Genomic DNA, 15,816 nt, shown 5'->3' on the forward strand with positions numbered 1-15,816 from the left:
TGGTTTGCAGTAGGCACTCAACAAATATTTGTTGAATGGATGCAGAAATTGCTCTTTGCCCATTCTCTTAAGCACATCCTTTCCATCTTTGTTATAGGCCTAATTTTATTCTGCCTCTAATTATTATGGCTAGTTATGTCTGCCTCTATCACTTTCCTCAGCTCTTCAAAATCAGGGAATGGAACTCTTCCAGAGCCTGGTGTGCAGTAAGTACTGATATCATTGAACCTGTTGATAGGGAAAGCATAGGAAATTGTGTGTTTTCTCCAAAGGGAGAATTTAAATCTCAGACACAAAGCGCAGGCCCTGAAGATGTGGGCTGGCATTACCTGTTGTTATCAGAACCTGGCATATAGTAGGTCACCAATAATGTTAGCAGATGTTGCTTTTAAGGTTCCAGGAGTCAGTGTTCAAACTGTCCTCTTTTCTGTGGCCATGGACATGGTGACATTTTATTCACTCATTCATGCATGATTTATTTATTGAGCACCTGCCTCTGGGGACATGAGGTTGTCTCATTTTCTCAAAGACGAATGATCTTTTGGGAGCCTCTTGATGAGTTCCTGTGTCCAGGGCTTAATATCTCTGTCTCTCTGATGTTCTCAGGGAGAACATCATCATGAAGGGGTGGATTTCTTGGTATATTGTGTCATACTGGTTTAAGTTAACGAACCCTCTGTACTACGAGTAGCCTTCCTGCCTGCCACTGTTCTTTACTGTAGCCAGTCCTGCCCAGCGCTGCCAGACTTTCATCCAGTCACTTGCCTGCTCAAGAAACTTCAAGGGGTCCCCATGACCTCTATATCTGGACCACCTCTATTCAGGACTTTCAAAGCCAGTGGAATTTAGCCTGACTCTCCTAGCTAAGGGGGCTTCCTGCCGCTAGTCCTTGCCAATCTCTAGTTCTATGTAGACAGGTTCATTTTCTGGTTTTCGTGTAGCCTGTATTCATGCTTACCTTTGAGCCTGTGCTCCTGCTCTTCCCTCTACCACTGAGACCCTCGTCCCTTCCTTCTGTTTTCTGACAGCTTACACATATAGGGCTTTTGTCAAAGTCTGTCTGACCCATGACACTATCTCTGATCACTTGGCACTAATCTCCCCCTTCCCAGCACCCTTCACCATGGGCACTGGTAGCAAATTTAACTTGTTTTCTGGGTTGGTAGTTTTCAGGTTCACTCAGGTAGGTCGGAGAGCACTAGGACATCTCTCCAACCTGGGAGAGATGGGAAACTTTGGCCTATTGATATCTGAAATTCCAAAGTATAAAGCTTGCTGAAGATTACATCATTGTGATAATTGTTAACTTGCAGCCCTGAAATAATAAACTGTCAAAGTAAGTGAGATTGGTCATTTCTTTATTGATCATACTAGTTCGCTCTGCTCAATTGTTTTACTGATGCAGCAGGCTATGAGAAGTAGGTATCAGTGGTTTAAGAAAATGAAATGGGAGGAAAAAAAATCCTTAAATTTGGGAATACTTTTTCTATTCACTTACTTTTTTCCTATAAGTCAGGCAAATCCTGCTATTTTCTATTCTACCAGTGAAAACACTTTTGCCCAGTTTTTTCTTGGTAGCATGGTCAGATGTAAACTCCTCAGGGACAAGGACTTTGGCTGTCTTATTTACAACTGTGTCCCTGGGCCCAGCCCGGGGCCTGGCACATAGCAGCCTCTCACAATGTTGTTGAATGAATGTGAGAATGAGTAATTGAATGAGTGAATTAAAGAATCACTGCTCTTGGGGTTTTAGGTTTGTTGGTCCTTTCTCCCCAGAGACCATACTTCCTAGTTCTAGAATGGATCCTGGATCTTATAGTTGTTTAATAGTGTTGTATGATGGGTGGATGGGTGGATGGATGTTTCCTATAGTATTTAACACTTGGAAGTAGTAGTGAGGGCCATGCAAGAGGGGTTAGTATCTATGTGATAACTGAGCTTACCAAGGCTGTTCAGGGGTTGATCACTGTCAGGATCCTGTAATTGAATGAAAAACAGTCAGTGAATTGAAGGAGAAACCTCTCAGTTTGGGGCTAACAGGCCAGGGGAGGTTCTTGGTTCTTTGTCTGCATTCCCTTCTCCCTGCTGAATCTAAGTTGAAGGATCTCTGTGACATCCAAATAATTGGTTGAAAATATAAAATGCAGCCCTGGCTGGTGTAGCTTAGTGGATTGAGCACAGGCCTTTGAACCAGAATATCGCGGTTCGATTCCCAGTCAGGGCACTTGCCTGGGTTGCAGGCCAGTTCCCAGAAGGGGACACATGAGAGGCAACCATACATTGATATTTCTCTCCCTCTCTCCTTCCCTTCCCCTCTAAAGGTAAATAAATAAAATCTTAAAAAAAAGAAAATATAAAATTCAGTTATATGTCTGTATGTTCTGGTACAACTAGTTTACTAATTGTAGCAAATAGTTGATGAAATGACCACCTGCTGGCTTGTTCTGTGTATTGCTGAATTTCTTAAGATGATTCTGCTTTACTGTCTATTTTGTCAATCATTTGTCCACTTTTTAAAAAACTTCACTTAATGAAATGTTTTCATTGATTTTACAAAGAGAAGAATGGAGAGAGAGAGAAAGAGAGAGAAAGAGAGAGAGAGAGAGAGAGAGAGAGAGAGAGATCAATTGGTTGCCTCCTATACACACCCTGACTGGGGACCAAATCTGCAACCTTTTGGTATATGGGACAACTCTCCAACCAATTGAGCCATCTGGCCTGGGCCATTTGTCTTCTTTTACAGATGTAGTTCTGTAAACACTTGAATAGTACTCCACAAAAGGGCTATTCCAGTGGCCAATTAGTGCCAAAAGATGCTCAGTATCATTACTCATTAGGCAAGTGCAAGTTCAAACCACAATGAAATATCTCTATATAGACACCAGAATGGCTAAAATGAACAAGGCTGATAACACTGTTGATGAGGATGTGGAGCAACTGGAATTCTCATGCATTGTTGGTGGGAGTGTAAATTGGTTTGGAAATGCTTTGGAAAATAGTTTGTCTGAATCTACTAAAGCTAAACACATGACTATTCTATGATTCCATGACCCAGTAATTATAGCCAAGAGAAACAAGTGCATATACCTAGCAAGGAACCTGTACATGAGTGCTTATAGTAGCTTCATTCATAATAGCTAAAAATTGGAAAACCCCAAGACATCAATCACTGGTATATTCATATAATGGAATATAATTCAGCAATGGACAGGAACTAATGCTAAATGAATGAATCTCAGACATAATAATGAAGAAAAGAGACTAGACACAAGCATTTCATTTATATAAAGTTTAAATGCTAAAATTAATTTATGGTGATAGAATTCAGAATAGTGGTCACCACTGGGAAGGTAAGGAACATAATGGAGCCTTCTGTGGTGTTGGAAAACTTCCATTTCATGTTCTAAGTCTTGGCTACGTGGGGTATATATGTAAAAAATCACTGAGTGGTATACTTTAGATCTGAATACTTTACTGAATATATATTACACCTAATAAAACAAACACTCAGACAAACGTACAAAACCACCAGAGCACTAAGGCATTTCTATGTGTGTAGTCCTAAGTCACCAGTGACACCCATACACAAATACATGCAAGGCTTTGTTCTTCCACCTCACACCACTTTGGGTGCACTCAGCACACACCCAGACACATAGGGGCACACATGGGAAGGGGCCACACATAAAGGCTCATCTACAGGGTACCTGCACACCTTTCTGCAAAGCGAAGGGTAAGGGAGAGGGTGCTGCCAATATTTATGCTTTTTGATAATATTTCCCTTGCTCTTGTGCCTTCCAAAAATCTCTCTTCTCTTTGTTCCCTTTCCCAATCTGGCACAGGACCTGGAATCCCCATGGTAGGAACAGCAGGTCTGCCAAGCTCTAGGTTTCCACCCAGGGACTGGCCTGCTGTTGTGTTGAGAATCTGACTGTGCTCACTCATCGTGGGTGGAGAAACCACAGGACCCTAGACATTTCTTGCTGGGGATTTTTCCAGTCTCATTTGAGAGGGAGTGTGTGTCTAGGGATGGGGGAGTGGGGGTGTGGTGAGGTCCCCAGGTGGTACCTGCTCCCATGGCTAAGCATGGCAGACACAGTCATTGGGAGACGGAGGTCTTTCTTCTAAAACTCTGTGGTCTGCTGGAGGGACATGCCTGGCTTTGTCCTTTGGTGACACTAGGACATGGGCAGCTGGGAGATACAGCAGACACAGCCAGGCTCCCAAGTCTGCAGGGGCTGAGTTGATAGTCTACAGGCTCTGCTTCTTATTAACTTTGAGCCTTTGGGTAAGATAATAAACACCTCTGAGCTTTAGGTTTACCCTCTGTAAAGTGGGGAAAATATACCTACTTCTGAGTGCTACTGTGTGGATGGACAGTGCCTGGCTCACATACTGAGTCCCCACCCTGTGCTCTTCCTTCCTGTGCTCCCACAGGATTTGGTGTGGACTTTATTACATCACTCTACCATTGGGTGTATTTGTTAGTGCCTTTGTGCCCTCAGTGTTTTGCATTGGGCTTGTACCTGGTAAAGACTGGATGAATGACTGCTACATGGAACTGAACTCTAGCCTCTGTACTGTAGTTCATTTCTAGCCATTTTCCTCCACCACCACCAGGGCCTGGATGGGGGTCAATTTCCAGAATAGTGACGAGAATGAATCGGGCCACTCTGCCTTGCTATGGCTACAGAGTCAGGTGATAATAATCTATATCTATATACAGCAGTAATCTATATACAACTGGCACATAACAGCTTACAAAGTTCTTTGTCTAAGTCAAATTTAAGGGTTAATAGGATTGATACCAATTGTCTGATAACCAGTATGTGTAGCATTAAATAATTAACTACTCTTTAAAAGTCCTTACCTGAGGATATATTTATTGATTTAAGAGAAAGAGAGAGAGAGAGAGAGACAGACAGACAGACAGACAGACAGAAACATCAATCAGTCATCTTCTGTGAGTGTCCCAACCAGGATCAAACCCACAACCTTAGGTATGTGACCTGACCTGGGATTGAACCTGCATGTTTTGGTGTATGGGACAACACTCCAACCAACTGAGCAACCCAGTCAGGGAAATATTTAAGTGTTAGATCAAACAAATATTTGTTGAGTGTCCGTGTTGTTTCAGGCATTGCTCTCGGAGTTGTGGATTCAGACAAATGAGAAATGATTGCAGCAGGGTGAGAGAAGTGCTCATACTCGACAAGTGAGGCGCTATCCTAATCTCAGGTAAGACAGGGATTGGGGTGAAGGGGAGTAGTAAGGGGAAGACAAATTATGCACAGATAAACAAGAAAAGATCAGAGAGTGATGGATGCTATGCTGAGAGGAAAGCAGGTTAACTATCCACCCAGCCACTGTCTCGATAGTTAACATGGGGGGTATAGGGGAGGGGTTAGGATGGTTAGGGAGGGCCTCTGGGCTGAGATGTGAAGTAGCCAGGCAGGCAGGGAGGCAGCAGCAAGCTTGGTGTTGGAGGAACAGAATAGAGACCCATGTGGCTGGATAAAGGGAGGATAAGAGGAGCGGGGGAAAGGGACTGGTGGTGGAAAGATTCAGCATGTGGATAGATGAAGGCAATAGTCTTTGCCAGTAGATTGGATACTCTTGGGTGTTTAGTGAGCAGGTAACAGGTTATTTGCTGGGATGTGAGAGGCTCCAAGGGGGGCTCTTTGGAGGGGGTGTCATGGACATCCATTTAGTGGCCCTTCCTCTGTCAACTCATTCTTTTTCCCTGAGTCTTCCTGCATATACAAGGCCTGCATAAGTTGAAGTGCGCAGGGCAAGTCCCCTTTGTTTACTATGAATTCTGCAAATATTGACTGTATGACTTTGATGTACCTGGAATGTGCTAGAAGCCCAGACACAGAGGGAACAAAAGATGCTTACAATCTGCATTTTCTGGGGCCTTGAATTCCTTATCCTTAAACTGAGTGACCTCAGTACTACTTTGGTTAATATGTTTTCAACTGCTCTCCACTAAATAGTGGTTATACAGAAAAATTTCACACCTTTTTGGAAACAAAGGAAAAAGAGAGTATAATAAACTAAACAAAAACTACAGGCTAGAATTAGAGGGACTGTAGCTATCTTGATAATTACTCCATCCCTGGGGTCTCCTGCAATGCTTGGCACATGGTGGGCATTTAATAAATATTTGCTGAGTGAAAGAATTAAGGAAAATATCTCAGTTTCAAGACTCAGCCCCATGCCAGCCTGGGAGACAGTGACTGTGGTATATTTAACCAGTGGAATATTATGCTGCAGTCAAAACAAATAGAGTATGGTGCCACAAAATAATGTAGATGGTGTTAGCAATTCAATCTTGGAGGATAAAGTAAATCCCAGAAGACAAGAGAGCACAGAGTCTTTTCCATAAAAAAGCAAGGAAATGATGAGCATGGGGTTTGGGGTGGTCCTGACTTTGTGAGGGCTTTCTACCACATTCCCTGGACTATCACAGATATGCAATCAAGACTTGTCAAGATGTGCAAACAAAAGAGACTTGCTCACTTACCTCAGCAGAAGGATCTCATGATTAGATGTAGGTTATTGTTAAGTACTAGCTTTTGTTTTGTGTCGTGGATTTATGGAGGCTTATTACATTGTTAAAACCATCTAACTAGCTGGTGAGTTACAAGAGGGTCCTGCATGAACCAATAGTGAAGAATCAAGGATTATGACCCATTTAGTGCTGTGCACCTGCTGGTCAAAGAGAAGATAAAAAACCAGCTGCCTGCCTACAATGAGGATTGAAGGAGTCCAACTGCTATCCTGTTTCTGCTCCACTTCTCTTGCTGCCTAACTTTCATTCAGTGGCCTACTCTTTGGCTTTTCTTGAAGTCTCTCTGGCAAACATTTTTGACACAGAGATCAGAGATGATGGGTTGCTAAATTTCTGGGAAGGGGTGTTGCTGGAGGTCACAGGTATTGGGGGTGATGGTCAGGGAAGTGTGGGTACATTTATTCACAGCTTGATTCGGCCCCTGGCCATAGTGGCCAGGCCCAGCACAGACCATGGGAAGGCATCAGTCTTTTCCTTTGTATTGGGGCTGCTGTCTGGGTCAGGCCTGCCTGCTCTGTTGATTCAGTCTGTGCAGAGCCCTGACTCATGGATCTAGCCCAACTGGTGTTCAATTTAGGGCGCTTCTGGGAATGAAGCTCCTGCTGTCTGGAATACTGAGGGGCAGGAATGCCTGGACCCTCAGAGTCCAGGGAGGCCCAAGTTGGAGGAGGTAGGCAGTAGGGCAGGGAGGTGGAAGTGGGCATGTAGGAAGATGCCTGGGAAACACCTCCCTATTGCCTGATTAGCTCAGAGTCATCTTTCCCTGCCTCTCAGTATTTTCCTGGTGGCTGAACATTAATCCAAGACCCAAATGTGGAGGCAGAACAATTAATTACTGCAGCTGGTTATTGTTATATGGTTTATAGTATATTTCATAAATGCTATTACAGTTAATTCTCAGAACAACCCTGAGAAATTATTCCCAGTTTACAGGACAGGAAACCACTATGGCCTCAGAGCAGTAAGTAATGAACCCAGCTCCTGGGGCCAGGATTTTGGACCCAGTGGACAGCTGTTTCCATTTCTCCACAGCTTCAGGACCCTATTTGGGTTAGCGTCACTAGCTGGTGCTGCATCTTTTGATTCTTTACTCTCCTGCAAAGAAGCCTGTTGCATATAAATAGCATCCATCAGCATGCAGAGATTACACCAGTGTCTTCCCAACCCTCCCTCAGTCTGAAGGCAATCCCACCTCTGCTTGGCTTCTGGCTTTGCTGAGTCATTCCTGAACAGGGGTAAAAAGACCACTCTCCCAGAGTGTATGGGGAAGGGCCTGCTGCAGTGCTTGGTACCAAGGAGGGTCTTTATTGATACCAATGCTCCTTCTTTCTCCTCTTCCATTAGGTTTGCACCTTTCTTACCTGCTTCTCTTTCCTTTTGTTACCAATTACCCAGAGGCCCTGGTGTTTTAGATCCCAGAGAAACTCCTGGTTGGGCTTAGCTCAGCTGCCACCTTCCAGCTCAGGGATGATGAATCGAAACACATGGGGTGAGGAAGTGGGGGAAGTTCTTATTTTTAAAGGGAGGTGAGGATTAAGTGTGCTGTAGACCCTTCTGGGGGAGTATGATTTCTAATCTTGCCTTGTCTTCTGACTTGCTGTGTGGCATTGGCCCTTCAACCTCTCTGAACCTCAAGACCCCCCTAGGTAAATGAGGAACTCTCTTTCAGGGTTGGTGAAGCAGATAAAAAGGTTAAAATCCAAAAGGTGAAATGGATGTGCTCTACTGGGGTAATAATGCAATGAAGGAGAGGTGGTAGCTCACAGAGGCCGAAAGAACAGAGAGCCTGGCCAGCTGCTTGGTTTGCTGTTCTTGCTAAGCAGTCCTAGCAGCCTGTCCCCAGAGCCTTATTTCTCTGTGCATCTCTGCAATGCTGCTACTGCATTTCCTTGTTCTGGAAGGAGCTTGGTAGGGGGTAGAGCTGGAATGGTTGAGGTGTAGAAGGGTGAAAAGCAGGGGCACATAAAAGTGGCTTTCTGAGCCTGGTTCAGTCTGTGGCAGATTCGGACTCCCGTGGGAGCTAAAGCCCTAGCTTCCCAAGGTCTCCCGGGGGAAACCTAGAGCCAGGGATGCTGTTGTTCCTAGGTGATGAAATAAATAGGCCCTTCGTGGCTCTGGCAGGTGGCTGCTAGGTTGCTGAGGCCAGTGACAAAGCTGGGGGGAAACCCAAGGGAGAGAGGGGGTGGGGAAAGTTCTGGGTGAGGCAGGAGACCAGAGGCAGCTCCGAGTCAGCTTGTGGAGTACAGCTTGGCCATGGGTCACCTCTGGCTCAGGTGTTGAGGGGGCTGTTCTGAGTGGGCCTCACACTGCTCTCTGATCCCTGTACTTGCATCCTACCTTCAACCTGACAGCAGGCAGCTGTATTCTCTCCACCTGCAGGTGGGATAGGGCAGTTTGATACCTTTGCCAGGCTGGAGCAATAACCTCTCTCTTGGGTGCCTCAGCCATGACAGGTAAGTTGAGAAGAGGGGACATGAGGACTGGGACATCATGAGTCAGGAGAGGAGGGCGTGAGTTTCCTGAGGTGAGCCTGGCTGTAATGCAGCAGCCCTCATCCTAGATTTCAGGTAGCCTCTGAAGTGTTCCCTCTCACTAGACAGATCCCCCCATCCTGCCTGTGTCATGTGCAGGTGGGCATCCAGGTTCCCCCATGTAGCACCTCAGGAAACATCTCACTCCCTCTGCCTGAGGTTTGGGTGTTCTACAGCAGCATATTTTTCTTAAGGACTAATCTCAGACTCAGCTGCTATGTTAGAAATCATTGTGCCTTGTTCTGAGCCACATACATAGGTACTGACCTGTTGGCAATTTGCACTGACTACCTTGGCCCCTATCCCAGCACATAATAGCTGAGGGTAGGGCCTTGGGTAGACAGGAGGTGTCAGGTAGCCCACTATTATCCCAATGCTAGCCTGCTGCCCAGCTGCCTTCATTTAAGAATCAGCATTTCTGTTTCAGCATGGCTCTTAACTCTAGGTAGGACCAGGAAAGAGGGAAGAAGATGAAACACAGGCACAGAGCCACTATTCTATCTGTCACCCAGTCGCATGTCAAAACAGCGAGGTGGGCAGGAGTGAGGTACATGCCTGCTGGGTTGAGTTGAACTGGAAGACCTGGTTCCTAAAATGGAAGGCCCTTGACACCAGGTGGTGCTGCTCTTAGCTGTAGCTCTTATACATCCCTTTGAGGTCCTTCTCTTGGTCTCAGGGAGGGAGCGCATTCTCTTCAGCCAGTCTGAGTTCCCAACAATTCTACTTCACTCAGCTCCTTTCTGTCCCAGGGTGGTAGTTCCATCTACCTTCCCTTCCCAGGATAGTCAGCTGGGAAGGAAGAAGCTCCACCTTTGCACACCTGAGGGCAATGTCTGGGCAGCGGCTGAAGGGAACACTCAAGAGCCATCAGGAGTCAGGACACTGAGACTGACAGGGACTCTCAGAAGTTTGTGTTTAGGAAGGGCTGATAAATCTTAAAGGTTGGAGGGTTCTCTAAATATTGCAATTTACCTGAACAAAGAAGCTACCATCCATGATGCAGTCTGATATTTATGAAAGAATCCCACACAGTTTATACAGCCTTTGAAAAATCATACTCCCTTTTACTTGTCCCGAATTGTCCTTTGAACTGTAAGGAGGAGGGGAGTGGTAGAAGGGCAGAGGGGCTTTGGTTTTATAAAGACTCACTCTACTTTTTACCTGCTGAGCAACCGTGGGCAAGTCATTTACCAGCTCCTGGATCCAGTTTCTGTCTTTGGAAGTAGGCATGATAGAACTATAATAACACTGGAGAGTGGGAAAACTTCTACTAGGTACTGCACCTGCTAGTTGTGATGTGCCTTTTCAAGCCCACAAGAACCCTATTTAGCCCTCTCGTGTTTTTACAGACTTGCTCATGGCCCCCCTTGGTTAGCCTTTGGGGTCAGAGTGGACTCAGCTGCTCCTGAGCTCTGAGTCAGAAGCACTGACCTCAGTCCTGCTGTGCTCCATACCAGCCATGTGCTCCTGGGCAAGTTACTTAGTTTTTCTGAGTCTCAGTTTCCTCATCTGTAAAATGGGGAGAATACAGTCTGCTTTGCAGCGTTGTTGGTGAGGATTAGCTGAGATGATGCATGTGGTGCACCTGGCTCAGTGCTTGACACATAGAGGGGTTTAGCATGTGAAAATAGTCCCCTCATGGGCAGTTCCCTGGAGGTTTGGGGAGTGAAACTCCACACAGCGTTGGAGGGGGGTGTGCCTATGTGTCTGTGCAAGGGCAAGACTAAGCATTCTCCCTCGTTCTGGCTGCTCTGAGAGCATTAGTCTCTGGGAGACAGTTTGACACCTGCAGTAGAGCTGCCGCCTTCTCATCAAGGTCTGTGGTAACTCCAGATCTCTCCTGTGAACTGAATGCCGATCTTCCAAATAGTGCTTCAGTGGTGTGTCAGTGACTTCCCTCCATCTATCACTTTGCAATTGCATAACCCAAAGCTCCTTACCACTTTCTTGCCACTGGAATACTCTGTGTGTGCTTCATGAAGGTTTCCTTGCTGGGCTGCTATCTGCCAGGGGAGGCTGTTTTACAGTAGACGGAGCACAGGCCTCAGGCAGATTAACCACTGGGAGCCTCAATTACATAAGAAAGAAAAAAAATAAGTCTTTCTCTTAGTGAGATCAATGTGCTCATTGAAAGCATATAGCACATTGCCTCATACATACATAGTAAGTATACAATTAATATTAGTAATAATGAAAATTACAAAATAATACTTTATTCATTCAACTAGGCACTGTTCTAGGGGCTGAATATACAACGGTGAACAAAAGCAGCAGTCTTTGTGCCCATGGAGTATAAATTCTATTCTTTTTATTAATAATTAATAACTTAATACAGAATCTTGCAAGTGCTAGGCATAGTAGATGCTAAAAAAATCATTAATTATTGTCTAACAGAGGGCCAAGCATGTATGTAATAGGAACTGAACAAGTGGCACTATTTTTATGGTTTTACCAGGTCAAGGGGTCTGATTTCAGGAGGGAAATCAATGGGCTAGAGTACACTGGGGGAGAGTGACCCAGGCAGTTAGGGGACCTGAAGTAATGTCATACGACATTTATTCACCTCTTTGTGAACAAAGGGTGGAGGGTGCAGTCCAGAGAAGTGAAGACCTACATTAGCACAACTGTAGTCCTTTAAAATGAGAAGGGCCACTGTGACCAGTGGGGCTCAGTTGGTTGGGCATCATCCCACAAAGTGGAAGATCACAGGTTTGATTCCTGTTCAGGACACATGCCTGGGTTGTGTATGAGAGGCAACTGATGGATGTTTTCTTTCACATTGTTGTTTTTGTAGTTCTAGTTTCAGTTCAAGTCTCATAGTTACACACCTTGGAGGAGAAGGAGGGCATAATGGAAAAGCAGGGCACTTGATATTGAAGTCCTAGAGCTCAGCCCCGACTCTTCTTGGTGGAGCGATCCTTTTCAAGTCACTTAAGCACTTTGAGCCTCTGTTTCCTCATCTGTAGAATGAGGATTATGATGCCTTCAGAGTTGAGGTGATTCTGGGTGCAAATGTGCTTCCCAAACCTCAAAACACTGTACTTGCTGCATTGGGGTGGACATGAGTTGTTGCTGCCGTTGTTATTCTCTTTAAGACCACTAGCGATTTCTACTCATCAAGATAGGTCCTCCAGACAGCCTGGCAGGACCCTCCTCTCTGAGTTAGGGGGGATGGACCAGTGTCAGGGTGGGAATGGAGTAAAGGTAAGGTGAGGTGACCTCAGCTACACTGCCCCCTTCTTGCTGACATCTGTGGTTGAATAAGTTTCCACTCTACCTGGGGTATGGGAACAGTCACCTCTGTTCCACCTGTGGATTATATGGAACTGAGAACCTTAATTTTGTGTATTCTTCTCTGAATCTCTCACAGGGTCTTGTCAGCACATAGCACGTAGTATAGGCTCAGGGAATTCATGCTGAATGCATGAATGCATATTATAAAGGAAGAAATTGAGATTGCAGAAAATGCCTAAAGCATTTGTGGGGGCTCAGCCACACCAGCGGGCAGAACCCAGCCCTACCTATGTGCAGGGTATTTTGTGATGAATGACACTGCTACCACCCCTGGATAGATTCCCATCCTGGACAACTGCTGTCTCTGTCTCTGCATGTGGATTATTCTGGGAAGCTGGACACTGCTCTGGGAGGGAAGGCCGGGGAGAGGGATTGAGGGATTGAGTCTTGTTTACAAGTTTCTCTCCTGCAATCGCAATAGAGTCTCAGGGGGGTTGCCACATTGGCTCTGCTTACATATTCTCTCTTCTCTACCTTTGGGGTTTCTGGGTGGGCTCAGGCCTACCCCTCCGTCACCCCAATTCTGTCTGGGATGAAAACACCTAGGTAACACCTCTGGTAGAATCTGGCATTTTTTCCAATCAGCTTTGGTTTATCTTGTCTTCAGTGTCAGGTAAATCAGACAGCTGGTTATAGGGGATTCAGTCCTGGCCACTTGTTTGTCATTCATTCACAAACATATCAGTATGCCAGCTCTTGCTAGGTTTAGGGCTAAAAAATGGAAAAGACATAGACCCCATCCTAAAGCAGGTCACAGTCTGGTGGCAGCAGGTTCATAAAAATATGTAGCAAATAAATGTACTTTAGGTTTGAGGGAATTAACTTTGGGGCAATCATTGCTTGGGAATTTGAGGTGTTTTACAGAGCAGATGCTTTCAGGTAAGCAAGAAGGGAGGCTGAGGGGGAAGAGCTGTCTGGGAAGTCTGAGAGGCCCGCATTCATCTCTTACTGTTCTGGGTTGTCTCTGGGACTTCAGAAAGTTTGTCCAGAGTTCCTGAACCTTGGTCTCTTTTCCCTATTATCCACTCTGCCCTGCAATCATCTCTCCTTATTTCCTATATTCAGCTCCTCAGATTCCCTTAGGCTTTGTTATAGGGACAGGCTAGGGTCATATGCTTCAGGTGACTGCTGGCTTTCTCAGCTGTACAGAGGAAGACTGAGAGGAGGAGAGAGGCTGAAGCAGTGGGGAGGCCTGACTTCACGTCTCCCTGTCAGTAGCCAGGCACAGAGCTGACCCCAAGGGCAGGAGAGAGGAACCCTCAGGCACAGAATAGGGCCTGGAGGTGGTGCTTCCACCTTTACATATACTCTTCCCTCTGCCTGAAATGCCCCATTCTCCCTACCCTCCCAGCTCACATGCAGCCCTCAGCCTCCTCTGACCTCCAGTAAGACCACAGGCTTGGTAGAACTCTCCCAGTTCCCTGTGTTTCAGTCATTGCTAGTTAAACATGAGTTTAGATGATTGTTTGATAACCACCTATCTCTCCCCATGCCTATCCTCTCTGGATACTGAGACCTCCACAAGAGCAGACCCCTGTCTGTTTCCTCTTACCAGCATGGCTGGTGCTGGTTATGAGGAGGCATGCCACCTATTTTGTGGAACAGAGCTAGATGCCTGCTGCCCTGCCTGGCAGGGAAAGGGTGGTCTGGGCCAAGTTCTGGAGGGGGCCCAAACATGAGACCCTGGCAACTGCTGGGGCCTTTCCCTGGCCCAGCCCCACTGGGCTCCAGTGGGGACCCCACTGGGGACCCTGAACCTGAGCTTAATGTAGGGGCCTGCATGACTACACTGTGAGTCCCCAACCTCAGCTATGCCCCTCCTCCCTGCCTGGCTCCCTGGGCCTGTTGCTCTCTAGCCATAGCACTGTTCCCATGTCCCCACTGCCACTCTTTCCTTTTCATAAAGAGTTCCCTCTGCCTGAAGAGAGCCTTCTCACCTTTCAAGATCCAGAAAAAGTACTTTGTCTTCTGGGACAACTTCTCAACTACCCTAGAGAGAACTTACTCACTTTTCTGCCCCCCCGCCCCGGGGTACTTGTGTCACCTATGGTATTGGACTTGTCACATTCTCTTTACACCTTTTTCTTAAGGAGTTGGTCTACCTCTGGATTATGAGTACCTCCAGGGCAGAACCTATGCATTGTACCCTATTGTCTCCAATCCCCTCCAGCCAACTGGAGGTAGTCAATAGCAGGGACAGATAAGTGGTGGTTGGAACTATGAAGTTACTTTGAGGGTCATAGTGGAATCAAGCACCTCCCCCCTCTCACCCCAGGCAGTGAGGGGTCCTGGAGAACAGGCAGGGCCTAGCCTTCTTTTGCTTATCTTGCCCTCTTGAGTCTTTTACTGTCCAGCCATCTTAGGCAGCCCAGGATGACATCACCAGGCCTGAGTGGGCTCCTGGACTCTGCCTCCATCTGGGGTGGCCCCTGCCCATGCTCCCAGACCCCTGCTGCCAGCAGGCTGGCTTGCTGACCTGCCACATTCCATAGTCCCAGCCAAGCCCAGCAAACCCCTTAGTTGGTCTGTACCAGCTGGCAAGGTGGGAGGAGGAGGTAGGAGGACCTGCTTCCTCCATAGCAACCAGAGGGTTGGAACTGACCTCAGGCATTGAACACTCTAGTCTGGTGGCTCCTGGGGTGTGGAAGGCCCCCTGGGAAATGCTGATCAAGACCAGGATAGCTGGTCACAGGGCCTGGGCTTCTGTTCAGGGCTCAGCAGCAGCCTAGATGTCAAGGGGCAAATTAACCTTCAGGACAGAGATTGTGTTCAGATCTCCATGCAGGGCCTTCTCCACCTCATGCTTTCACTGGGCACACCCCATTTAATAGGCTCAAGTAGAACCATTGTTAAGAAACAGCAACTCTGTAGGACTCTGACTCTCAGTCTCAGGAGGGACCTGATGGGTGTGGCAGGAGGCAGGGGGGAAAAGGGGAAGAGAAGGGTGGGCCTGGGCAGGAGTTGTCTTATCTTTTCCCAGTGCTGGGAGCTATAATTGTCCTAGCCTCACTAGAGGAAAATGACATGGTAGTTTCATGCCTAGCTCAGGGGCCAGAGGCTTCCTGGTCTTACCGTGGATCTTGGCCATGTTGCTGCCTTGTCTTTGGGGCCCCAGCCATGGTCCCTCTACCATAGTATGCCTACCTGCCTTCCCTTACTTATATAATGCCTTTCCTGAATGGTAAAGTGTCAGGATTGGCCATGCCACTGACCTGCCATTCATTTCCTGGAGCAAATTCCTCTTCAGTCATAATCCTTACATTTGCACAGGACTTCATGGTTTTTAGCCTATTCATATACATTATTAGCCTATTTGGTTTTTCCATTGACGCTCTGTGTGGGCATGGGGGAGTGTGTGGATGTTATTTCTATTTTACAGAGGGAGAACATGAGTCTCAGAAAGGGTAAAGTCTCAAG

The 15,816-nt window shown here is 46.5% G+C and overlaps 1 protein-coding gene across 6 annotated transcripts in view; it reads right to left on the reverse strand.

Annotated features, from left to right (window-relative positions):
- Positions 1-15,816, reverse strand: part of TMPRSS4 (transmembrane serine protease 4) — a 33,824-nt gene that overhangs the window by 16,616 nt on the left and 1,392 nt on the right. For 5 of the 6 annotated variants that reach the window (XM_037057492.1, XM_037057490.1, XM_037057494.1 and 2 more), the window contains exon 2: positions 1,944-1,977. The exons of the other annotated variant lie outside the window; for it this stretch is intronic. In XM_037057492.1, coding sequence (XP_036913387.1) covers positions 1,944-1,977 — 34 coding nt within the window. The remainder of the gene's footprint in view (positions 1-1,943; positions 1,978-15,816) is intronic. 6 annotated transcript variants of the gene reach the window in all.

Source organism: Sturnira hondurensis, unplaced genomic scaffold, assembly GCF_014824575.4.
Source record: "Sturnira hondurensis isolate 20B ecotype Veracruz unplaced genomic scaffold, ASM1482457v3 Scaffold0009719, whole genome shotgun sequence".
NCBI lineage: Eukaryota > Metazoa > Chordata > Mammalia > Chiroptera > Phyllostomidae > Sturnira > Sturnira hondurensis.